The 26,409-nt window shown below is 34.7% G+C and overlaps 1 protein-coding gene across 2 annotated transcripts; it reads right to left on the reverse strand.

The window, feature by feature from the left end:
- Window positions 1-288: 288 nt before the first annotated feature.
- Window positions 289-22,444, reverse strand: GCA (grancalcin, EF-hand calcium binding protein). 2 transcript variants are annotated; one of them, XM_004674601.2, is made up of 8 exons: window positions 22,363-22,444; window positions 16,581-16,754; window positions 12,851-12,920; window positions 11,428-11,471; window positions 11,015-11,162; window positions 9,088-9,201; window positions 8,708-8,766; window positions 289-8,142 (listed from the first exon to the last, which is right to left on the reverse strand). In XM_004674601.2, exons 1-8 carry the CDS (start codon window positions 22,387-22,389, stop codon window positions 8,116-8,118), a joined length of 663 nt encoding a protein of 220 aa, XP_004674658.1. In that variant the 5' UTR covers window positions 22,390-22,444; the 3' UTR covers window positions 289-8,115. The 2 variants fall into 2 exon arrangements, with proteins under 2 accessions (XP_004674658.1, XP_012583643.1); XM_012728189.1 differs by lacking the exons at window positions 11,428-11,471; window positions 12,851-12,920.
- Window positions 22,445-26,409: the final 3,965 nt, after the last annotated feature.

Here is a 26,409-nt window from a genome sequence, read left to right on the forward strand (position 1 = left end):
AGCCTGCTCTTTTAACAATGCTTTCAAAATGGCTTAAAGAGCAATGTCCTTATCCAAATGTTCTTTAAAAATCCTATCATGTTACCTATGAGTAACAGGAATCGCTTCTTCAGCCTAGCTCACATACCTATTGAAAACAGAATCTTTGCTTTGTATCCTTTTCATGGTTAAAAAAAAAAACACTTTTTATATAGTGGAGTCTTTAAATTGTTTACACAGTTAAATCTAAAAGTCAATCAGTATATTTAAGTAGATGTCTTACAAACCAAAATTTTTATAAATTACAGAATTTCAAATTTTATTCATATTCTAATCATGTTTTGCAGTAAAACAAATGTGTCTATTGTGTGTTCAAAGAGGCACCCGAAAGACAAGATGATGATGTGCTCGTGTGATCCTAAGTTACCAGCACTAGCATCACCTGAGAATTGTTAGACATTCATGTTCTTGGGCCCAGCCCAGACATACTGAATCATCTTTAACGAGCCCTTCTCCGTCGGAACTCAGTACACATGTAGACTTTGAGAATCTCTGATACAGGGTAAGGTCTCTAGTCTCAGTGTGAATTCCTTATTTGATAACTGTGTGACCCAAGTTAGTTTTTTAACCTCCCTAATCTGTAAATAAGAGATAATGGTACCCACTGGATGAAGCTGGAGGAAGACATTAAATAGCATAGAGAAAAGTGCCTAGCACATAGTAAGTGCTCAAAAAAAAAAAATGCTAGGTTCTTCAGTTCTCATCCAAAAGGATAACATCAAAAACAACCAGGAAAGCAATTTTCTACAAGTGAGCTTTTTGCACAATGTGGTGTGTCTCCTGCTAAATGTTACCAAGACTGAAGTTTTTGATTCCGAATATGTAAGTGTAGCTATTGTTTTATCTCTCTTAATTGTATTTTGCACTACTAGGTTTCTAGCTTTACAGTAATACTTGATATTTATATTAGTCACAGCATACGGATCTTATTGTTGCAAACATATCTATTCTGAATCAATGTTAAATGTCAAGTATGCAAAGGTAATCTCTCCAATCAAGTGTTACCACCATGTATTCTATAAAGCCTGGCTCACTATAAAAGCCCCGCTTTAGTTCCGTGACAGAATTCCCAAAAAGATTCTTGAAAATACAATTTTCAAAGAAATTACATACTTTAATAGCATTTTACTGTTATAGTGGTTCTTTTCCAGGTGTCTAGAAAAGCCTTATTGCACAGGTACATTACACAGACTTCGATACATGAGCTCTAGTGTAGAGCAGTGGAAATGACAAGAGACACAGTGAGGGAAGCCCAAATTCAAATCCTACCTTCTCCAAACACTCTCCAGACAAACCATCCATGAGCCCATTATCCAAAAACTATAGAAGTGAAGGCAACATCTTTAATATTTTGAAGGGGTGTGCTGAGGAACATCTGAAAAGTATAATGAAGTGCTTTGGAAACCATAAGGCACAATAAAACTGGAGGATTTCATGTGATTTGTGCATCATAACAAAAACGCTACAGTGAAGGTAGAAGGTAGCACTACTTAGATCTTCTAAGGAAAAAAACCTTCCTCTGCTCTTTCTCTGACCAAACACTGACCACATTCCCATTGACAAAAATCTAAGTGACTCCCATATGACTCTCAAGATTCATTTACTCAGAGCAGAACACCACTATTAAGGAAACTTCTGTGCTCTCTCATCCCAGTATTTATTAAATATTGCCTTTTTCCAACATCATTCATAAAATGATACCATCACATTTTAATTATCTTTCCACATACAGTAGCTTCTCTTTCTCCCCCTTACTTCTCAAGTGTTTTCATTCAAAGCTGCTTTCTTGTGGTTCTACATAAGTGACGTTAACCTTTTAAAATCTAAGAGGTCATGTTTTAAAATGCTTTATAAAGTACTAGCTATTGCGAATCATCACTGCCCAAGCTTAGGATAACTCATGACATGCGCTTATGGTAATATACACTTTGTTTTAGGAATATGCAATACAGGAAAGAAAATTCACAGATGACATAAATTATTTATAATTGATAGTATGTAAGGAAATTATAACAAGGTTATTTATATAAACCATTAAGTGAAGGTTGAAAGAGATAACAAAAAGAAATCATTTAAGGATAACACGCTATTATTATAAACAGAATAAAACATTCATAGAAATGCGATGTTCGAAAGAGAGAAACCTACAATGGGCCAATTTCCTTGCTCTGCCAATTATAATTCTAAATGACAGTGGCAAGCATTATACAGAAATGCTCCCAATAAACTGGTTTGATCATGAAAAGTGGCACCATTAGCATGCATTTTCTTAAAAAATATAAAGTTAAAATTTAAATGAATTCCTAATGTCAGTCATGACATCTATGACTCCCATTAATTTATATTTTGAAAGATACAGAATAATTTGGTACAACTGTGGTTTTGAGACACTATACATTTAATCTATATTCTTTGTACATCTTCTGTGTGTATATATTGCTTCAAATTGAAAATAATCTTCAAATTGAAAATAATCACAATTGCTACCATTCATACTGTATTTTTCCCAATACTGATATTGTATTAACTGTTTGCATATGTAAGAAAATTCCATACTATTCTATCATCTTTATTTTATTTAGAAGTAAATTCAAGGATCAGAAATTTTATAATTAACTCCTCCACACAGCCTCATCAGAATGCCCCCATAATTATAATAGCACTGCAATGATGAAATACTCTTTCCAAAATATGAAAGAATGAAAGATAAACAAACTGTGGAATCCCTAGTTTTTATCTTCTAGGCACCTACTGGAATTAAAGGCACAGGACCTTTAGCTGAAATTTGCATTATATAATTTTTGATAGAAAAATGTATATCAGGATGGTTGCCAGTTAAAGAATGATCATTTCAAAAATAATGTGTGTAATCACTGACAATGTCAGTCTTCTGATATAAAGAAGTTCACTCACATTGGTTAACTAGTAAGTACCTTGGAATGCTTTAAACATAATGAAACAATCTACCAAAATACATACTATTTCCTAGTCTTTATGCACACAATGTAGCATGAAATCATGATGCTTTTGAAATATTCTGTGCAGAAATATTTATTTTTCAGCAAATATTTTCTTCAAAGATTGGTATGTGGTATGACAGTGTAATCTACTTGCACAACTAGTTTTGCAATAACCTTCTACAAATAATTGTAAATAAGGAAATGTAAATTTCATGTAAAAATGGTTGCAAATTTTTGGTAGCTCAAAGTGTACAAGTTGTATTGAAAATATAGTATATATACATAATTTAAGAATGAAGCATATAATTTCTGATAATATTTATACATGAAAATTCAAAAATTTGTAAAAGAAATTATTTTGGGGAAAAAGAACGTAAATCTCTTTAGCTAGTTAGGATACTTTTATTAGAAAAGTCAAGTATTTCCAACATTTTACTAGATACAGTGCTAGACATAGGCATGGTGGTGCTGATGAATTTCACAAAATCACATAATTGTAACAGTGCTACAGTTTTACTGATTTCCACTGGGGCGCAAATAAGTGGGACTGAGCAGCAAATAGCATTGAATCTAAAACTAAAGAAACACAAAAATTTCACTTTTTATTATTGCCTCTCAAGAATTCAAAGTAACTCACTAAAAACATTTGATTTCTAAACATTTTTGATGGCTCCACAGGCTTTAAATTACCTGTGAAATAAATTTTTATAATGTATGTTTGATATATTTTTTTTCACCATGGAAATATTCAGATATTTTCATTTACCTATATTTCATACATTCAGAATATCTCCTCTAGAATATTTTCTCATTTATTTAAAGAAAAATATCAAATTGTCTTCAAAGAAAACTTTTAAATAAAATGTATTGGGTGTTTAGGGCATGTCTATGCTAAGGACTGTTAAATCTAGTTAGTGGTTTAGATTCCCCACCATTCGATTTGTAAGGTTTAAAAAAACCAAAAAGCATCTCCCTATTTAATAAGTGAAAAAAAAAATAAGCAAACCAAATACAGGTTAGCAGAAAGCAATTGTGTAAGTATCTGTAAGTGAAACTGACTAGGAAATGAGAACCTAAGTATGGAAAAGAGAAATATTTAAAAATTTAACACGTCTTGTCATAAGATTTTGAGGGTAATGCCTTTAGGTAATTGCATCTGAAAGCTCAATTAAACCTAGAATCACTTGAAAATGGTCCATATTTTCCAAAAGAATATTAATAAGCAATAGTATGTTTCTGAAATGTTTATACTAGCACTGTTCAGGTTATTTTTTGAAATTTCAGTAATCACAGCAAGATATGATGTAAGAAAATACAATCAACTAAAATGCAAATGATGGTATGCAGGTTACCTGTAAAGTGCACGTCTGTTTGTCTGTTTTTATAGTCAAGGGGAATGATCAGCCCCCTCCACACATATACAATGAATCAGAAGTCAGTCTTTAACGATCCTGGCATAGTTGTCTCTAAACATCGCTATTAAATGATGACCTAGCCCAGTTCTTTCTAGAAACTGCCCAAATAGCCACCATTTCAGACAGAGCAGAAGGGGCCGACCTGGAAGCACAGGTAGCACATGGGAAGGACCTTTCTCATTCCTGACAGTATGGCACATCAGAGTAATGTAGAAGTGCTGCTGACATTTATTTATTATATATTCAGAATATAGAAGCACACTCAATTTTGAATGCTTGCATAATATACAAAGCTGCATATTACCAAGCTACTTGGGTAAAAGGAATGTTAACATAAAGTTCTTTTCTTTATATGCCAGTGAAATACTTTTTTAAACAAGTAGAACACAATATGGCAAGAAACAAAAGCACAGCTTCCCCATAATCAAATTCAAAAAGTCCACAGTAAGACAAATTTTTCATGTTTCCCAGTGTTTAATTGGAAAGTAGTTTTGTGCTCAGTATTCTAAATCACAGTATATTTTTAGTTCAGTATATGGACACACGTGATGTTATGATCTTAGACTAAAACTTTTTTGAACATGATTCATATAAAATTGAGTCTGCGTTCATTATAAAAACCTAATTTCCAGATAACTTTCCTTTATATTATCTAATATTATGAAGTCTAGACATACTTTCAAATGGTATCATAGCATTGAACATTTATTTCAGTATATCTAATTCACTGCATAAATGGTTAAAGGCCAAATTGTGAACTTTTCATATTTATATCAACATAATAAATATGAACTTTCAACATTGGCTGAATTTTAAAATTTAAAAGAAATATGCCAACCTGGAAGAAGGTTTGGGTTTTACTCATTCTATCTCACCAGATTTCAACAGAATTTATTACTATTAATTTCCCAGAAAACTACCATAAATAGGAGAAAACATATCATCTGTCACTTTATCAAACATAAAAGGACAAAGAAAAGCACATTTCTGACAAATATGTATTGTATTTGTCCAGTTTAGAATGCCATTCGATTACAAGTGAACTCGATTTGTATATTTTACATAAGGAAATAATCACAAATTGATTTTTTTGTTATATTTTTAATTATACAGGTTAAATTACTTTAAAATTCTTTCTTCCAGGGTAAATGCCTTTTCTGGAAATAAACATATCACTTGGCTTCTTTTTTTTTTTTTTTACCTCTTTTTGTTTAAGAATGCATGTTTAAATAAATCAAATGAGCACAGTACTTGAAATTAAATTTAAAGTGGACCAAATTAAGATTCAATACTATTGATTTCCCCTTGATGTAACTTAAGATGTGTAAACTGCCACTAGAAATAGAAGTACAAAACCTGACATTTAATTGTTCAGCAGGTTTTTTAGGCATAGGTGAATTACCGCACTGTTATTTGAACTGAAGCATCTCATAATATGTATGTAACAGATTTTGTATGATATAAAACTTTACAGCAAGCTATTTGAATGTTTATTAAAAAAATTCTCAAAATGACATGGAAACATGTTTACTGTACAAATAAAAGCACTTAGACATTAAGAGTGTACATTATTCAGTAATTTACATCAATATAAGACTGCGGCATGAGTTAACCAGCACAAACTACATTATATTCATAACTCTGGTCATGTTCATCACAAAACTACATTACTTTTACTTTACTAATGGATGTCTGTTTACATCACTTATTTTAAAAGCATCCAAAACATGAACTTCATTTCAGTATAAAAAGCTCAGTAAAATATTCTCTATGCCTAATGTTTTTTGTCAAGTTGCCTATTTAATCTGAAGTGCAAAACAATTCTCTGATAATTAAGTTGGATTGACATGGAACATGAGATTTGGGAAATAAAGGGTTCTCTGCGCAAAGAAAGTTCAGGAAAAAAATGGGTCGCATAAAATTAAATAGGATTTTATGTAACTCCCGCTTTATCAAGACCTGTGAGGAAGGCAGAGTTCCCCAAGTATGCGCGATCATGTTTCCTCACAGATTGCCTATAACCAAAAGTCATCAGAACCTTTTTGGAAAAGGATAAGTTAGAAAAATGCGCTAAGAGTCCAAATACAAAGTGTTATTCAGCAGAAATTTGAACAATATTATGGCAATTTTTAGAGTTTTACCTCACCATAAGCTTCTGAGTAAGGAAAATTATAATTGACCTCAGTACAGTACTGAGTAGAGTACAGTACAGTGACTATCTATGAACTGGATATTAAGATCTAGGCTGCTGAGCCATATTAGCATACTTATTCAATATGATTATATACAGTGTGTTTATATTTTTCCAACAAATAGATACAGATATATAATGGCTCAATTAAAGTCTGCTCACATTATCAAATATGTGTTTTTGAAAAAATTAATAGTCAGAGGTTGTAAGGAAAATATATGTGAATTATTTATTCACACATTTTTTATAAAACTGATCAAATGAATTTGACAATTAGTTATAAAAAATCAGGGTCCAAATTATTATACATTGCTCCGTCTCCAGGATTTTTAAAAGTGAAAGTTGGTTTAAACTTAACAGTTGGCTTAAAAGTACAAGTCAGTTTGTTTGTGAGGTTTTATTTTCTATTTCACAATATGGCTATCCATCCTTTATTCTTTAAGAAACATGGAATTTAATAAAAGCTACATTTTACTTTGGTTACCAGCCTTACTAAAATGTTCAGTCACCTTCGTACTGGAAGATATTTAGCTAAGGTGTCAGAAAAGAAAACTGTGATTTGTTAAATGTTCACTAAAAAAGGCTTGTCAAGAAAGGGGCTGGATTAACTACAGCCATTTTTACCAGGGAACTAAAATGCTAAGACCTGTTAACTCCACTTTGCAGCTTTCATACCAATACCACTGACAAAACTTTTGCAGTGCCTGCCAGTCTCAATACCCCACGTTAGAGATGCACCTTAGAGGCTCACAGGCTTACTAATGCCAAGCCCACCACCTGCTGATATTGATAAGAAAGTCAAACTTATTATTTCTGAACAATTAAATAAAATGGCATATTACTTGAAAACATTTTGCACAAAAATATACACTGCAAATAATAAAGTGAAAAAAACGATGCCTCCTGGAGTCTTATTTCATTATATATTCAGTTATGGTTCACCTAAGGAGATTTAAGATAAAATTTTAGGAACTACAATTTTCTCCTACACAGGAAACCCAGTGAATATCTATTCTCAAATTATGTGATCAAGGAATAAATCTTATTACCAATATGGCACAATGTCCAGGCTTCTCCAGCTCACTTCCAAACACCAACAATTACAAAGTTTCAAGTACAATCTGTAACCTTCAGGTAAGTCTAAATTAGTTTTATCTAGGTTTTCATCATTTGGCTTTTGATATAATTTATTTTGTAAGTACATTCTTCTAGATTTATATTCTTAAAAATTAAGATTGAGCTATTTACATCATTTAATCATGTATCAGTATAACATTATGCAAAATTTGTAAAATGATAAACTTTAGTAACAGCAGTATCATCACCAATACAGAAACCAATCTTTTTTATTGCTTTGAACTATGCAATATAGGTAAAAACAGAAATGGAAGAGATTTAACAGGAAGGAAAAATGAAAGTTCCCCAAAGTTGTAATTCCAGAGTAGTCCAGTTCATTTCTTCCAAGCAGAAAAATTCGTAGTATATTTTTCAGCTTTGAAATTCTTGACGTTCAAACAGTCATTGTGCCCTGCAAAAACTAATAAAAAAGTAATAATAAAATGGTTTTTACTTTTGGAATTATCTTTCATAAAGGTATTTTCAAAAGATGAGAAAATGACTTTCCAAGATATATAATTCAGACCAGTGTGTGTGTGTATATGTGTATGTGTAACAAGTAAAAAATAACTTCTATGCTTGCTAAAAAAAAAAAAAAAAATTATGTTCATGGCAAGCATTTGAAAAGAAAAAATAACTGCATGATCACCACATAATTGAAATTTCTTATCTCCATTAGAAGAAAGATTACCACAAGTAAACTACCTTTTATAAAAATAATGGTAGTTTTGCCCTTAAAAATTATTTAGACGATAAGCTGCAAAAACATGCCATAAAAGTTAAAGAACTTGTGTGTTTCTGTAGAGTCAAGTTGGTATTTGAACCAGTATTAAACTTTGTATTTAGCTGAAATATAGAGAAAAAGAAAATGGATTATAAAGTATGTTATTCTCAATATTGGTACTTTGGATCACTTAAATTATTTTAAACTATAAATACATCTAAAATACAGTATGAATATCAAATGTGTATTACTTGATACTCACATCATCATACATGAAATTCACAACCCCTTGTTGCAAGTGGTCTCTTCTCCTAAAGAAATCTTTAAACAAAATAATAACTTTTTAATTATAATTTAAAATGTCTAGTTTCAAATAACTTGCTTGCCCCCCAGATACTAAGAAACGAATAATTTCACATTCAAATCTTAAGGATTTTACTTCCCAGGCAACTGAGACATGAAGAAAATGTACTCAGACATAGCTATAAGAATTTTTCACTGTTTTATATTCCCTTTGTAAAGACTGACAACTCTGATTAGATTTACTAGTGAATAAAAGGGAAAAATACAGAATATAAATTTGCTGATGAACACAATAGACAATATTCAAGAAAAATACTATTCCGCTTTTAAAGCCAATACCTGTCAGTGCTCGAAGCTTAACACAGCAAGCAACATAATCATCAAAGAAGATTCTGCCATTCTTGCTATAACGTTTAACAATAGCAGTTAATGTTTGAGGACTCAACCTATAACCTAAAAAGAAATTGATAAAAATTCAGACTTCTAAGACAAAGCACCATCAGGATACTATAATATTTCAATTTGTTAATAAAGCTGTAAAATAAACTTTCTAATTCATTCCATTAAAATATATTAAAAGCAAAATGCATTCAGGTTGAAACTGAGCAGATAAGTGTTTCATTATTAATAGTTAAATGGTACTTAATAAAAAATTAACCTAGTAATAAAGTCAAAGCTAAGGAAGAAAATAATTATCTTTGTATTTTTAAATACATTTGATTTTGTAACGATGTATATTTGGTAGGTTTTAATGCTTTAATATTTCAGTTTTGTGATTTCATATTTCTTTAAAGAATATCAGAGATTGAACATATTACTTACAAGTGATTTTTTAAAAAAGCTGTTATTCTCAGTACCAGGGATCAATTAAAAAAGCCAAACTTGAGGAACAATTTGAGGGGAAGAAATAGAAAAATCTTTCTTGTTTTATTCTAAAACCTTTACCCTATTTTTTTCATAGACTTCCATCTTAACTACAACATTCTCACTATTTCCTTGGTTCTTTGCTATCTAAACTTGTGGACTTTTAAAATTTTAGCTTATGTACCCTCCAGTAAAAAAGCATTGGATCATTCACTTCCATTATATGTGTACTAAATTAGTTCTAAATTTCATATAAAACTGAAATTTTAAATGACTGAAACACAATTAGAAATGTAAATTAATATATTCTAATTGCTGCACACCTCATGGTGCTCTTACACATTTAATGAGAAATGTTGCTGTTGCTGTGAAAAATGTTGACCTGAAATTATTGTCTTTGTTTATTACTAGATTAGTAAATATGGACAAAAGATGCTAATCCATTGAAAGAACATAAAATTAAATGCAATGCAAGGAAACTCATCCAGGAAACTTGGTAAAGGAAAGGAAAGATATAAATTGAGAGAAGTAAGTAAAATATAAAATCAAATAAAATATTAAATTAATGAAATCATGTATTACGAGCTTCCTAACAGAGTTATAATCTGGATGTAGTATTGGTAGAATACTTTAAGATTTCCCTTAGCATGTTTAACAAATTAATTTGAATAATTCAAAATAGATCTGAAAGTCTAAATCTGAATATTTCCTTATTATGCACAAGTACCTTAAACAGTTAATTTTCTCACAAATATATACTGCTTAGAATATAAGTGTATGTAAAACAGCAAGGGTAAACACAACAAAAAATAAAAATTACATTAAGTAAGTCAAACACCATTATATATATCACTTTTGGAAAGAAAGTAGACTAAGCACCTTAGTTTATCTGATGTGATTAGGGAAAAGTTATATTCTTTTTAAAATATTCTAAATTGCATTATTTCTCAATTTGTTATGTATTCAACACTACAGTAGATAAACAAAAACCAAAACTTCTGAAAAGCTAGACTATGATATAGTCTCTAGACTTAACAATAACTGAGATAAGAATTTGTTATCAAATTAGAGTTCTTACCCAATTGCAGAGATTCAATATAAATCAATAAATTATAAGGGGATACTAACATTTAGAGTAACAAATTCAACTATACTCACAAAGGAAAGTCAGAAATTATTTTTTCAAATAGCACATACAAAAGATCATCTTTAGAAAAAGTCAGAGTTAAAAATGGTTTTGTCTTTAGCCAGAATTTATCTACAACCATGAGAGAAATCCAACTCAGCAACAGCAGTCAAAATACATTTACCTTTATTACTTAGCAAACTGAAGCAATTAATATTCATCTGATGGAAGAACCAAGCAGGCATGGATAGATTTTAAAGAATTTTAATATCTTACCCATAGCGGCAATGGCTTGATGCAATTCATGATGCTCAACTGTGCCACTTCGGTCTTGATCGATAGCTATGAAGTGTTGCTTCCAGGCATTAAGAGCTGCCCAAAGTTCTTTGAATTCATTGAATCCCATTTTTCCTGTATAATCTCGCTGATAGTTTCATTAACAAAAATAATGTTGATGCCAAGGAGAATTTACCTAGCCCAAAACTCAAAGTCTCACACTAAAATATTGTCACTGAGCTTCTGCAAGAGTTAGCCAGATATATTTGTGTGGAAAAGTATGAATTGCAAACAGGGTCTTGCAAATTATTTTTAAACACTCTAGTTTACTGTGGTTATTTATAACCAAAAATTGCCTTAATATTCAAGAAGAAACTATTCAAATTCCAGTATCTATTTTTATTCAAGGATACATCCAACATGGCAATCATAATTCTGCAGGTTTCCAGACTGAAAGCTATGAGAACATTTATTATTTAAATTGGAATCTGCTTAACTTTAACTCTGTCAAATAATGACAATTTCTATTTTCAAAGTATATAAAAATTGCTAAATCAAAAAAATTACATAATCAACCAGTAAGCCAACTTTGAATGGTAGCCACAGTAAAAATAATGACATAAGAAAAGTTACTACCTTAAATCTAGTCACATCTAGTAAGGAATGCACGTAATTAGATAGGCAATCACAAAATAACTAAAAATTGCTGTCAAAGTGAAGAAATTAGGTCTCACTTTTCCTAATCCAAATGACAAATGAGATTTAAACACAAGTTTCACATATAGCAAGATCACAAAACTTGAAGGAATTGAGATTTGGTTAAAGGTTGCGGTTTGTGCAAGAGAGTGGGACAAGATGACAAATGAGGGCTAGATCATGAAAATCTTTAAGATCCACTCTAAAGATTTACAACAATGAAGTTATTGAAGGATTTTAAACACAAAGAGGTAGAGGGAAGAGTTACAGAAACAAAAGATAAATCAACAATGGGAGGTAGAAACATGGGAGCAATACCTTTCAACTTGTAAGTAAAAATAATTTATGACCTCCATACAATAACTGGCCAAACAATAAGTTTACTCTGAGGACACATGGAAAGCATTTTCCAACATACAGAGTCTCAGAAAATCTACCTCCCAATATTTTATGAAGCAGTTAATTGATGTTATATTTTATTGAAATAACAGCAAACTTTTAAAAATGACAAGTAGATAAAAGGAAGATCTACTTGGAGAAGGGAAAAATACTGAATGATGGTAAAAGAAACTATATGGCTGTTATACACAGAAACTAGATCATAACAGAAAGCCCCAGGATGATTCTAGAAAAATCTAAATGCAATATAAAAGGCAAGTTAATTATAAATCATCCTAAGAACACAGTTAGGCAGAGCATTTAGACAGAAAAAATAATGCAAATACTGATTAATGATGCAATGAAAATATAACCACATTGAGTAGATAGGGAGATGGGTTCTTAAAGTGGCATGCAGGGGTTGGGTGAGTACCAGGAGAAAAGTTTCACTCTTATTTTCTATAGCAGCAAATCCCTTGATAATCACTAAATTCAAAATCAAAGGTGGCACGAGCATGGAGTCAAATTTACAGAGAACTACCTCAAACTGTTGAGAGAGATTCCCTATGTGAACAATTAGTGTCAGGGAGTTAGGGACTCACTATTAAAGTTATTTTCATTATAAGCTTTAAAGAATTATTTGAGTTTTAATATGTGCAGTGTATCTGTGATAAAACATTTTTAACAGTTTAAGTAGGAAGACAAACAAGTTAGAAAATAAGTTTCCTATTTCAATTTCAACAGGAGAAATAGAGATCTCACGAGAGTAAGTGCCACTAATTCCCGACTGTGTCAAACATCTCTGCAGTTCCTCAGCATCCACTTCACCATCCTATTAAAAAATAATGATAACCTGTTTTATCTGCTGTTGTGTAAAGCATACTGAAATATCAATTGGTTTCTTTTAGCCAATCAGTAAGTACACATTCTTCAAAACAGTATTACTTTATTATCAATTACAAAATTATAGAGACAATTATTGATAACAATGGCATCATCCAGCATGAGTAATTTCTTTCACAATCAAATTATATTCTATGACCATTTTAAGCAGTTCAAATATAATTTATTTTCTCTACTTCTGAAAAAATAACATAATCACTGTGTCTTATAATAGCTCAATATAATAGCTAGTGACAATCATTGTATCCCTACTTAAAATCGTTATGAAAATGAATGAAATGTGTTCAGAGAAGTCTCAAAAGCTTTTCCTTCATGCCCATTTTGGGAAGAGATCATTTCTAAAGGATATTGAAGCTTTACGTAGAAGGTAAAAAATATCTTTTCTTCCCCACTACAATGTCCTTGCAAGGGCTGATAGCAAGAGGATTCAAATGGCACAAGCACAAGGTCAAATTCAGGCCCTTATTTAAAAATTGAGTATTTTTTTGTATATAAATGATTTTTTGGCATTCATTTTGATTTTTAAAATACTACATACAACATTACTTAATGTGATTAATGAGGGGATTTTTCATTCCCTCAAATTTTGTGTTTAAGATGGGTGTCTCACCTGCCTTACCCCAGCAAAACCTGAAGTTACTTAGCAATACAACATCAGGTTAGTGGGCCTTCAACAGCAACTGAGGTGAGAAATAATTGTGAGAAAAGATATTTATTTCTCTAAATATATCTGAAAATCACTGCTTTATTGGAACAGCTTCTATTTTTAAAAGTGTAAGAAACTAATTTGAATATATGAAATTCCAACCCTAAATTGCATTTGGGTACATTATGCAGAAGTCAGATGAGGAAGCAGAGGGAGAGCAGATGTGTAGTAGGAGCAGGGAGTTTGCCTCTGAGGACTTAGACTTCAGGAACTGGAATGTCTCACTGCTGGTATGCAAGAAGCTGGATGGGGCTCCCTGCTCATGAAAGCAGGCAAAACAAAACAAACCATACTGCCTGAAGGTGAAGGCATAGGAAAACAGGGCTAAGATACTAAGGAAGTTGCCCCCAGCCAGCTGATGACAGCTGCACTAGCATCACTGAGCAGGAGCCTGAAACAAACATGGAATCTGATCCCGGACACAACCTTGGTGGCACACTCACAGAACCACTGGCTAAGGAGGATGGCATGTAGGAAAGATGACTGAGCAAAGGACAAAAAGAGGGAAAGAGAAACTAAACAAAAAACCCACTTGAAGTAAGTGTATGAAGCAAAATTGCAATCCAAATAGAGAAATCCAAAGTTCAGATAAAAAAGCAATGGTTTTGAACAAGTTTGAAGTTAATTTTATAGAATAATCAGCAATCAAGATTTTTAAGAAAGTGTAGAGAAACAAAGGAAGAAATGTCTTCCATTTAAGAAGACTTAAGACATTCGTGGGACAAGTCTTTATAAGCCACCTCTAATGTTCAACAACATTAGATGTACAATGTATCCAACAGTGTTCAAAAGAAATTCCTTGTCTTCAAGAGCTTACCTTTTAGTGAAGGAAACGAGAAAATAAAGCAGAAACTACATAAAATGATTGATAAATGCTCAGGGAATTTAAAAAAGCAGAGTTTAGGTGATATGGAATGTATGCTTGGGTGTCACACAGGAAGGAGGGGAGAACAACATCCTTTTTACTGATGGTTAAGAAAAGCCTCACACAGCTCATGTGAATTCAGAGAAAGAACTAAAGAAAGAGCAGGTGCAAGCAATGCAGATATCTGAGAAGAGTGTTCCAGGCTAAGCTGTTCAGCACAGTGGCCATTAGCCAGATGTTCCACTGGGCACTGAGATGGCTTATCTGAGCTGAGATGTTCTGTAAGTATAAAATACACATGAGATTTCAAAACCTAGTAACAAAATAATGTAAGTTATCCTATTGATAATTTTTACATTGATAATTTTACATTGATTACATGTTGAAATGTTAGTATTTGTTTGAAGTATATTACCAACCTGGCTTGCCTTTATGGCTCAATTATATGATGAACAATGCTGTTCTTAGGCACAGGAAGTCCTCATTATTACTATAAATTTTTCTTAAAATCATTTTTTTTTCTTGAAGTTATACAGCAGAAAAGGTTCAGGTGTAGATCAATAAAAATCAACAAGCGTATAAGCTTCATGCAGTTCATCACTACAGTTCAATTCTATCCTTCAGTAAGGTGTTGCTGAGATCTTTATCGACTCACATTTATCACTCCTTTCTTTACATCATTATCATTTCTTACATGACACCCTGACTAGAGAGAGATCTACTAAGTCTGTTTCTTAGACGATACTGTGTCATTCATCTTTTCACCCCTACGCTTGAGCACAGTACCTAGTACAAATAACAATAGCTCAGCAGTTGAACTAAAGTCTTTAAGGATGGATGTCCAGGGGCTATGTTTTAAGTTGTAATTTTATAAAATGAATTTAATATAGTCAGTTATATAAAATATATTCCCAGTTTTATACTGATTGAGTTCCTTGTAGACAAGAATGGTATAATGTAGCAGAATGGCATTTTGCTGGAAACAACAGGAAACGTTACTGAAGAAACTTAAACTAACAAAGGTTTATGGTTTTTACGCAAGTCTGAAATTAGGCAAAAGAAGCCTGCATGGCAATTTAATGATGCCATCAATCCCTTTATATTTCTCCACATGCCCCATCCATAGACCTTTTATCTCAAATTTATTTCCTCAAGATCTCAAAATGGCTGCTACACCCACATCCCTCAAATTCCCTTTCCAGCAGAAAGAATGAAGAAGCAAGAAAAACAATGCTAGTTTTCTGGAAGGTGTTCTCATTTGGAAAAGGAAAATATCCCAAAGCAATTCTACCTAATCTGAATAGCCACTCCTAGAGCACATGGTGTCTGTGATGGTGAATATTGGAGCTTTCTAACCTCTATGAAAGAGGGAAATGGAGGTAATAAATATAATTAAAATAGCCAAAGCAGTATCAGCCACATGTAAGAATTCTGTATATAGCTATACTCCATATAAACCTATGAGACCAGGGAATACTTAAGTGAGTTAATAATGAAGGGTAGATTTATCAAAATTCTATAAAATTTTGGTCAATAAATTTGTCTTGACCAATATAAAGGAAAAGAGACTCAATGTGAAACTCTGTCTCTTCTCACTAGTCTGATATTTGAACCTCCATTAAGGCCTTCTTTACCATTCCCTGATCTAAGTTAGCCTTAAACCTCTCCCAGGACCATTCATGATGTCTAAGACTTCTTTCTGAAACTCTCTGTTACTGCTCAGCTTCCTCAGGGAGACTTACATAGAGATATCTTTTTCTACATTCTCTCTGGCTCAGTCACCATGCACAGCTGCTTCTCTTAGTCAAATGAACAATATCATCATACAGCAACAACTGAAGTGAAATAATTATGAATACCCTCATCTCTGATCTCAAAAAGAAGTGCAACCTTGGTAAGTTTAAAATGCAAATTTCATCTACATTTAAAATAACACACAAATCGAAAGAGTTGATATTTCTTTGAAATAGTGATCACTTTTAAAAACCAATGTGTACATAATCTTCATAGCATCTCACCTGCCCAGCGACAGAAGTGAAGTAAGTCCACATGGGGTCTCCAGCTGAGGGATAACCATCCGAATATGCTGGGCCTCCAGGATATCCTCCGGGAAGCAGGTTTGGCCCTGTTCCTACCACTGGCTGCCCCAGTGGCATCTGCATGCCTGGTATCTGACCACTAAAATTTCCAAACTGTAAAACAGGAGAAGATTATTAATACAAATATTACGTAGTACCCCCAAAGTTAATTTAAAAGACAATGGTTATAAAGAAGTCCTATGAAAAACAACAGAGTCACCAAGGCTATGAAAGTTGTTTGTTCCAAAATGTTTGATGTCCTATATTAGGACATAATTCAGTTCATTAAGTATATATGGTACCCTGCATTCAAAGATGTGTAATAGAAAAAAGGCTCCAGTCCAAGAACCAAACATGAAGCGTAGTGTTCATGTTCAATTCTGAAATAAACAAAAGTAAACACTGTAAGAAAATTTCAACCACAATAAAAAAGTAGTGTACCTCAATATACATATCTTAAATACAGTGTAACTGTGACCTAATCATGGCAAACTCTGCCTAGGGTTAAAATACCTCTCCACCAAAACATGCATTTTAAAAAGCAAGTTACCAGTGAACATATCCTGAAGGTGATAATTCCAACAATATTCTTCTTTGAAACTAATAAGAATCAGTACCAATAATAATAGGCAGTTAATATTTACTGAGAGATTTTTATATTCTAGGTTCTGTTCAAGTATTTTCCATCTTTATGTGATAGCATCTTGCAAAAACCATACGAGACATGAAAGTAATAGATTCTTTTTTGCAATTTGGGACTTGTTCAAGGGGTGTCTTAAATCAGGTCAAGGTCAAAGCTGGTACGAACAGACTATGATTTTAAAAAATGACCTGAGTCCACAGGCTCCCTACCACTTATTTCCTGCTGTGGCCTTGGCCTCTCTCTCATCTTCTTTTAACTTTGGAACTCGGTACATATTTTTAATCCCTCAGAAAGGCATTTTTCTCAGCGTGTTTATGAGTTTAAAAGAAGAGGAAGTACTAATATAGTTTCTTATTCCATTTGAACAAAAAACTTTCTTGATTTATACCCTTGAAGGATGAGCAGAGACTCCCAGAAAATCCCCCTCCTATCCCAAAAGGGAAGATTTCAAAATATTTGAGGGGGAAATAGCCAAAAGGTACAAATCCACAAGCGGTTGCAATCACTGCAGCATGGGATGTAAGGGTGAAAGTGTGAAGGAAATACTGGAGCTTGAGGAAATGTGCTGAGGGAGGTAGTGAAAAATGAGATTATGAAGCAAAGAACAAGAAAGGAAACCGCAAGTTTCAAAACAGTATTATGGGTTAAAAAACAAAATAAAGATATAATTTCTCTTTGAAAAGAAAAGACAGACTATCAAAGAAGAAAAGGACAGAACAATTTCAGGCTTATAACCACAAACAGAATTTGAGTTAAATATATGTGTGTGTGTGTGTGTGTGTATATGTATATATATATATATGTGTGTATGGGGATATATACAAATATCTGTAAAGACAGACAGATAGATAATATAGGCAAGAGTTTTAAACATTTTATCAATGTATTTGAATCTGTAGATAAAATAGGTCTTCTAAAATTATGTAAATCAAAAATATTGAGTCAAGGAAAAAACCTTCCTATTTCGAATAATGGCAGGCTAGGATAATTTAATCAAACTTAATAGAAATGGTTCAAAAATTTGTATTTTAAAATCACCTCCTTACCCATAGTGGGATACTCCCAGGATAATATCTGGGGATACTGCTAAACCCAGAGAGAAAAAGATTTGCAACAAGCCCAAAACAGCTTTTGCTCTGAGGATCTAGCTGTTATAGACACTAGGCTTGGTTGCCAATGCCTCCAAAGAAATGCAAGGCAGTTAGGACTAACGCACACCCAAAGCTAGGAAACCTGCCGCTTTAAAATTCACAAAGAACTGAATACTTTTTTGAGAAGCCAAACTAAATCTAAACATACTTATGAAAAGCTAATGTTGAGGTAGTGTAGAAAAACTGGCTATGGACCCTCTACAGTAGCCTTTTCATCTGTACCTTGAGGACTCAACACATTTTTTTTTTTAAGATTTATTTATTTATGCTTACAGAACTGGGGTACAGGCCAGAAGTGTGGTGGGTGAGAGGATTCACCAGAGACAGAGTGGGGAACAGAACAGGCAGACTAACAAAGTACACTGCTGAGGGGAGCAGCGGGAAGATCAGAAGAGATCTGTCATGCCATGTGGGTCAGCTCCCTGGCCGGGGATCAAACTCATGCTGCAGTGGCTTCTGAGAGCTTCATAATGTAGTGCTTTAACCCACTGCACCACCAGGGAGAGCCGCACACAAGTAAAATGAGTGATAGTTTAAGAAGAATCGGACTCTAGGAATCTACCTTTTCTTTCAGCATCCCAAAAATCCAAAAATTTGAATCTGATCAGATTAAGGAGGGTTGCAAATTCTTACCACCTCTCCTCACAAAGGCAAAGGCTAGTGAATTTCTCCACTCCCCTGAAATGGGCAGGGTCTGTGTCAGCTTATCTGGTAGAAAATGATAAAAATTTCAATCCAAGTCCATTCTTGGCTTAAGACTTTAGAGGACTGGCAGCTTCTCTGTCTCTCTCTTAGAACATGGTGTGTCTGCAATGCAAAACCCACATGGAAGTAATGATATGGAAGAGAACAAAGGTCCCTGGACAATAGATGAATCCCTAAAAATAATTTATATAAACACAAATTTCCAGATGTTTTCTTGATACTATCAAGTGAGTGAAATGATCATTAATTAGATCACCATTACATAATAATGTGACTAAAAGAAAAGTTGGGGCTGAAATGTCACTGATGTTATTTTCATGTTGTTTTTGCACATTTTTGAATCTTTAATTTTACCTTTAACTCCTAGTTTCTACCTAGAAATTTTCAAACTAATTGTCCATTTTGTGAGTGTTACTATAGTTAAAACTGGACTATACAATGTGTATCTGCATATTTAAGCAGCAATAAGTGACATAACAGGTTGAAAGCAAAAATGGAAAGAACAATGTATGACACTCCATTTTATCTTTAAAGATACCACCTGTATCTTATGTCAATAGCTTCCAAACATTTTGCTTACCTATCCCTAAAAGAATTTTGAAATTCTATATACTTTATTTTTTAAAGATTTATTTATGTGTAGAACTGGGGTATAAGCTAGAAGTACAAGGGGTAAGAGGGCTTACCAGAGACAGAGTAAGGAGCAGAACAAGTGGATCGGCTCTACTGAAGTACACCGCTGAGGGGAGCAGTGGGCAAGACAGGAGAGGTCTGCTGGCAGGGGACTGAACTCAGACCATAGCAGTCATAGGGAGGCCCAACTTACTTTACTCCACATTTTATGTTGACATAAAATTCCTAAGTTTAAACAGTATAAAAGAATACAATGCCCAAAGTACTGTAAATCTCAATATTTATGGATAAGTTTTATGTCTCTCTTTCAAAGAACCTATTTTATTTGCACACTATAATGATTTAATACTTGCTCCCCTTTATTAAAAAAAAATGAAAACTCTTCTGTAACATTTAGAAAGTTATCTTCTTCCTTTTACTCTTGAAATTCATCTTTTATTGTTTCTTCCATCAACAGTTCACTTGTATATATTTTTTCATATTTCAAGTTTATTCTTATGTTTCTGTGGTAATATACCCTATCATACTCACCTAAAATAAAAGTATGTATATAAGCTGAAATTTAGAATTTTATTCTTTCCTGTGACCATAATGGGCAACAGAGTAAAAAAAATTCTTTTAGATTGTTATAATTTTTGTTATTACCCAATAAGAAAATGACAATTTTGATAAATACTTATTAAACAAGAAAAATGTATTAGATAAAAGCATGCTGCAACTAGCTCTAGCAGTTAATATTTTACATTTTGTTAGAAGACTAAAGGAAACACTAATAAGATGTGGGTTGACTGTAATTCGCAGGATTTATTAAAAAATTAACTATCTCATTAATATACTCCAAGGAAATATTTCTGTTGCATTTAAAGGAATCAGTAAAGTTAATTTGCATGGCTCCAGGTGTTTGGAAGCAATTTTCTTCCCAGGTCATGGTGATGAACATCAGAAAAGCTAAAAAAAACTGCAATGTTTAAATAAGGCATTTAAATATTGAAACACACATGTTGACTTTGCTTTTGTGGAATTCTTCATGAAATACAAACACTAAAAAACATAGGGGTAAAAAGTGGCAAATGATTTGAATGAAAATGTCTGAGTCTTACCACCCCATCCATATTTGACTTCAGAACATCCCAATAGAATAAAGATACCACATTTCATCAGCAAGTTTCACCCTGTTGGAAATATGCTGAAAATAAAAAAAAACTTAAAAATGTTCCACGGGTTTATGCTACTTTGAGTGATCTTTGAAGGAATAGCCTTTTAATTTTTAAGGTGTGATGTGGGAGAAACATTGTAAAGTGGAAGATGTCAAGGGGAACTCTGGCAGGTTTACAAATCAGTTTTCATAAAGAGTATGTGTGGAAATTCATCCTTGAAAAATAGCTTATTTTTCGTGTATTCACAGGTAAAGGAGTAATTCCTCTGAAAATCATTGTCATATGTCAATATCAGGGCTTACATTAAATAGAAGTAATGTTCAATTTCTCTTGCTAGGTGTAAACTAATGGAAAATACATTATTTTCTACACCCTACTGGATCATCCTGCAAGCCCATTTTTTGAACATAAAGTGTCTTCAGCCCACTTTAGAGATCACTGACATAAATACTTATGTCTAGTGGTAGTGGCACAAAGGAAATGTGGACACCAGGGCTAACAAGAAACAGCTTTAATGCACAGGTACAGACTTAGCAAAATCCCATGCCAAAACTGAGCCAGGTTTGTTAGGGAGTCAGGGCAGCAGTCTGTATACACTTTCAGTTTCTACAAGGTTCCGGGTGGGTTTGCATTGGAAGCTGTTCATGGTCAGATATGACGTGGCCACATACCAGGAGGTGAGTCGTGGCACACTGAGGAGTTAGCAGAGGTTCAGTAGTCATGGGACCCATGGGACCTCCCAGGTCCATTCTGCCTCAAGGCAGTACATGGTCTAACAAGAAGCAAGAATCAAACCAGGAACTAAGTTGCACACCAGGAACTGAGCAAAAGGTTGTTACTAAAGGCCGCAGGCTGTTTATCTCCATGCTTAAGGTTTGGGTTCCTTTCTGAAAAGAAAAAGTTAGACATCTAGAAACTACAAAGATAACTTCCAATTCACAAAAATGATTCAGGATAGTTGTGAATAAAGAGCAACCAAAAGTCTAGCCGATGGCCCTTAGTAAGGATTGGGAGATATTTCATGTACCTTTATTTATTCATATGCGACCTAAAAAACAGAAAACATGAAGTGGTCAAAACATCCAGAAAGAGGATGTATAGCAAAACTGAGTGGGGTGCAGGGAAGGGTAGGCTTGCAGGGAAAAAGATTACTGGGGGGAAAAGGTGTTTTGTGCCTTCATTTCCGGATTTTTTTTTTTTTTTAAACACATTACATCCTCAGCACCACACTAACTAGCTTACGGGGCGCTCAAAAAGGACCAGAGCACCGATCGCGAAATCGCCACCGCCCTGGCATTAGCAGGATGGGGCGCCTCCAAGTACCAGAGACCAGTGGACCAGTCAGGGCAGAGGGCGGACCCTAAGCGCGGCAACGCGCGCAAAGGCGCCACACCCCGCGAGGGCGGGTGCCGAGAGAAGCAGCCAGGACTCACCCCTCCTCCAAATCCCGAGTACGCCATGACAAGCCGATACCACGCTCTGCACAGAAGCGCTTCACCCAAAGGACGTCCTCCCAGCTCAGAGAAAGGCGAAGGTGAACGTGCAGATGCAGGTGAGGCTGAAAGACGCACTTGCCACACTGATCACTTCCTTGAAAACGTCCCCACTGGAGTCAGCTCCGCCTTGCTCGGTCCCGATTGGACAAGTCCCTCTTACCGGCACTCACACCCCCTAAAGCCCCACCTTCCCCGGGATCTAGTCCCACCCATCTCGTCTCTGATTGGCTTCACGCGCCCAGCCCTTGATTGCTCGACTTCTATTGGCTCGCTCAGGTCTCGCGCTGTCCTCGCAACGGCTTTTTTTTTCCCCCCCTGCCTTGGTAACTTCCACTTCGTGGGAAAAAGTCTCTTATTTCTTTTCTCCTTTGAGGCCAAATTATCTGTACTTTGTTTTGATCAGTGATAACTAGAGTTGGTAGAGTAAGTAGTTGAAAATACAGGAGGTCCAGCTAATTTCATTTTCAAGTTAACGAATATTTACTTGTAATTTCGTCTCAAATATTGCAAGAGCCCAGCTCTTACACTAAATTTTTATTCAATGTATGTTGCTAATATACAGGACATTTTGATTATTATATGGAAGTTGTACAAACAAATCAAGGTTTGGGCAAATTCCTGCAATATACCTCCTAATTCTGTCCACCTAAAGCAACAGCTTTATGAAAAGTTAAATCAATTATTTTGATGTATTAAGTAATAATAATTGGCAATTCTGCTTTGCTCTGGAACTCAAGCGAATTTTGTGATTCTGACTTTGGAAGAACAGGGCAACTGTAACTTTAGCTAAAACACAAAAAAGACCAGTGTGATATTTTCATTTATGTCTGGTGACTAAGACAGGGTCGAACTGATTATGGTAAAAAAATATGTTAGCTGTATATTAATACTAACTTTGCAAAGCTGAGTAACTATTGCTCAGCTATACATCATAACTATACATTGTAACTATTACAAAGGAGGAACGTGTTGAACTTTGTGAAACCTAATTTTATCAGGAAAAGGCAGAGAGAAAGGAAAATTGCTAAGATAACAGCCACTCTTGAGAAAGTACACATTAATTCCTCTAATACAATAAGTAATCCTTTAACCAATAAATTTAAATTAGAGGCATATAGGCCCTTCCTGGTGGGCCAGCGGGTTAAAGCACAGCACTAAGAAGCTAAAGCCACTTCACTTCCTCAGTTCCAGCAGTTCAATTCCCGCCTGCCCTAGAGGCGACCACATGATGTGGCAGACATCACCTGACCCGCCCTGCTGCTCCCCTCAGCAGTGTACTTCCTAGATCTGCCTGTTCTGTTCCCCACTGTCTCTGGTGAAGCCTCTTGCCGCCCCTTAGCCTCTGGCCTGTACCCCAGTTCTGTACGCGCAAATAAATTTAAAAAAAAAATTAGAGGCATATATAAAAAAGGGTGGGGATGTTGAAACATTCTTGATAAGAACAAAGAATAAATGGTTCATTAAAGCATCAAATGGTAAAGCAAAAGAAATTGTTGTAAAGACTCATTCGAATTGATTATATTGTCAAAGAAATGCTCAGAAAAGAGTGCATTATACTTACAACGTTAGTCTAAATCTCTGGTCAGAAATTCTGTACATCTTATTTTTATCTGTAGAGACTTACTGGTGATGTCACTGATGATTATGTAAGGACTCTGTCTCCAAAGTTCTCTTCATGTCTATGCTTGTAGTTTCAAAGATAGGAATAGTATTTCCTTGAAGGACAGAGAGAGTTGTTGTAACTTAACAAGGTCATTCCTTCCTCCAACCCAAATTTGATTGGATTTGCTAGGAGTTGGCTAAAATTGGACTTCCTCCATTCTGATACCTTTTGCTTATGCAGTGTTTGATCCTGTGGGACTTGAGAGCAAGGAGAATCTAAGAAAGCCTGACGCTCATGCTGCCAGTTGTGCTATGAGTAATAAAGTCTTTTGTTTCAGATAAAGGAATCTCATGCCTTTTCTCAGCTGCCATAAAGGCTATTTGTTATTTTACCAGTAGGAAGAAATATTAGATTCATCACGGTTCTTGTTAATGTTAAAGACCCCAAACCAAAAGAGTGTGTCCTTTGCCCTCTAGGGAAGGCAAAATTCAATAGAAAGTTTTGGCCCAGTAATGAAAAAGAGAACCAGACAAAGTTTATGACAGGCAGGAACTTTATTGCACTCCGGGAAGAGATTCCCCAGCCTCTGAGACTTGAGATCAGAGAAGCGGTGCCCGTTGGGAGACAAGGGTAAGCTTTTATAAAGCTTCGAAGTTGCTTTTTTTAGACAATTGTATAAGGTGGGCAGAGCTGGTCCCCAAATGCAAGGGGCGGAAGTTCTAAGTTCCTCTTTCCAACCTCTGCCTTGCCCCAGCTTTGACCTTACAATAAATGCTATGGAAAATGAAACAAGAGCAGGGGTAGATGAAGGAAGTGACAGTAGGTTGCAATACTAAGTGACAGTTTAGGGTAGCCTTCTGCCAATAAGAAGGAAATTTTTGAGCAAATAATAAAAGTATGACCAAGTCAGACAAATAGTTATGTGTAGGTGAGTGTATTCCTGATAGAACTAGAGATATGGCCTATAGGCAAAAGCCTGCTGATCTGTTTAAAGAACAATAGGGAGCGCAAATATGGAGTAGAATGAGCCAGAAAGAAAACTTTAGGAGGGACTCAGAGCAGGGAACTGGGACAGATCACTCAGAGCCTTTCCAGGCCATTATAAGGTCTTCCTTACACTCTGGCTGCAATAAGGAGCCCTTGTGTTATAGGGCACCTCAATTCTGTTTTGGACAGGGGGAGAGGGACACCCCTGAAGCCCCAAAACCTGCCTGCTCTAAGTGGGTTCTGCCATCCGCCGCAACAAGACAAAACATATATAGCTTTAATGAAAAGTGACTTTAATACAGTGAATATACAAAATGGAACACAAAGAATATAATTTCTTAAACACCTGAAGTTACCTATCCCCTCGTGGGCAAAAGTCAACCCAAAAGGGATTGGCCCAAAGCAAGGCCTAAAAGCCTGCCACAAGACTAAAGCACCTTCTGGCCGGGACCCATGGAAAAGGGTCAGAAATGGCCAGACAAATCTGGGAGGAAAAGAGCAAAAGCAAAATCAATATAAACACTGCCATAGTCACCTCCCTACAGGTCTCTCACCCACATCTGCCTTAACCAGTCCAGGGTCAGGAAACAAGCCTGGTTTCTTCATCACATGTTTGCTGCTCCATGTGGCTTCCTTAGGTCTCCTCCTTCTCCATCTGGCCTCCTTCTCTTCTTCTTCTCTCTCCTTTTTCTCTGCTCAGTTCCACCCTCCTTCTGGGTGGGGCAGGGAACCTGGAACTTCCCTTCTCCTAGGGACCACCCAATTACACCTGGAAGGTTTGGAGCCTATACAGAACCTGACAGGACTTAATTTCAAAAGAACACTTTCAGTTTTTTTCACGATAAACTAAAGGCAGTTTTTGTAGAAGCAAAGAGATCTGTTAGCACTATGCTGGTAATGTAAAGAGGGCCATGATTTACTAGAATGTAGTAGTTGAAATGGTGAAAGGTAGTGAAATTAATTTATGTCTTTAAGGTTGAACCAGCAGGATTCACTGAGTTTTGGGTGTGTACTTTAATGATATGGTGATAGTTAAACCCAGAGAGAATTCCTATAGACCACCCAGCCCTTTTCTGCTTTTGTGATTGTTCACTTCCTATATTCTGTAGAACCCCGCTTACTTCCTCTCTATTCTCTCATTCTTCCTTCATAACACCCTGTGCCCTCTGTGCAAATCAACATTGACTTTGGTTCACATTGGGACTCTTTTTTTCCCTTGTTGTAATAATGTATTGCCAGTGAAAATCAGCTTTAACGCCTATAGATAGTAACTCTGGCTTTAACTCATCTCTGCCAGTGAAGGAGACTGTAGGAATTGTTGGGGATGGCCAAATTAAGAATCAATACCAGACATATTAGATCTTTGATGCCTATGAGATGAACTCTGTCAGGTA

Source organism: Condylura cristata, unplaced genomic scaffold, assembly GCF_000260355.1.
Source record: "Condylura cristata isolate star-nosed mole 26May11 unplaced genomic scaffold, ConCri1.0 scaffold00002, whole genome shotgun sequence".
NCBI lineage: Eukaryota > Metazoa > Chordata > Mammalia > Eulipotyphla > Talpidae > Condylura > Condylura cristata.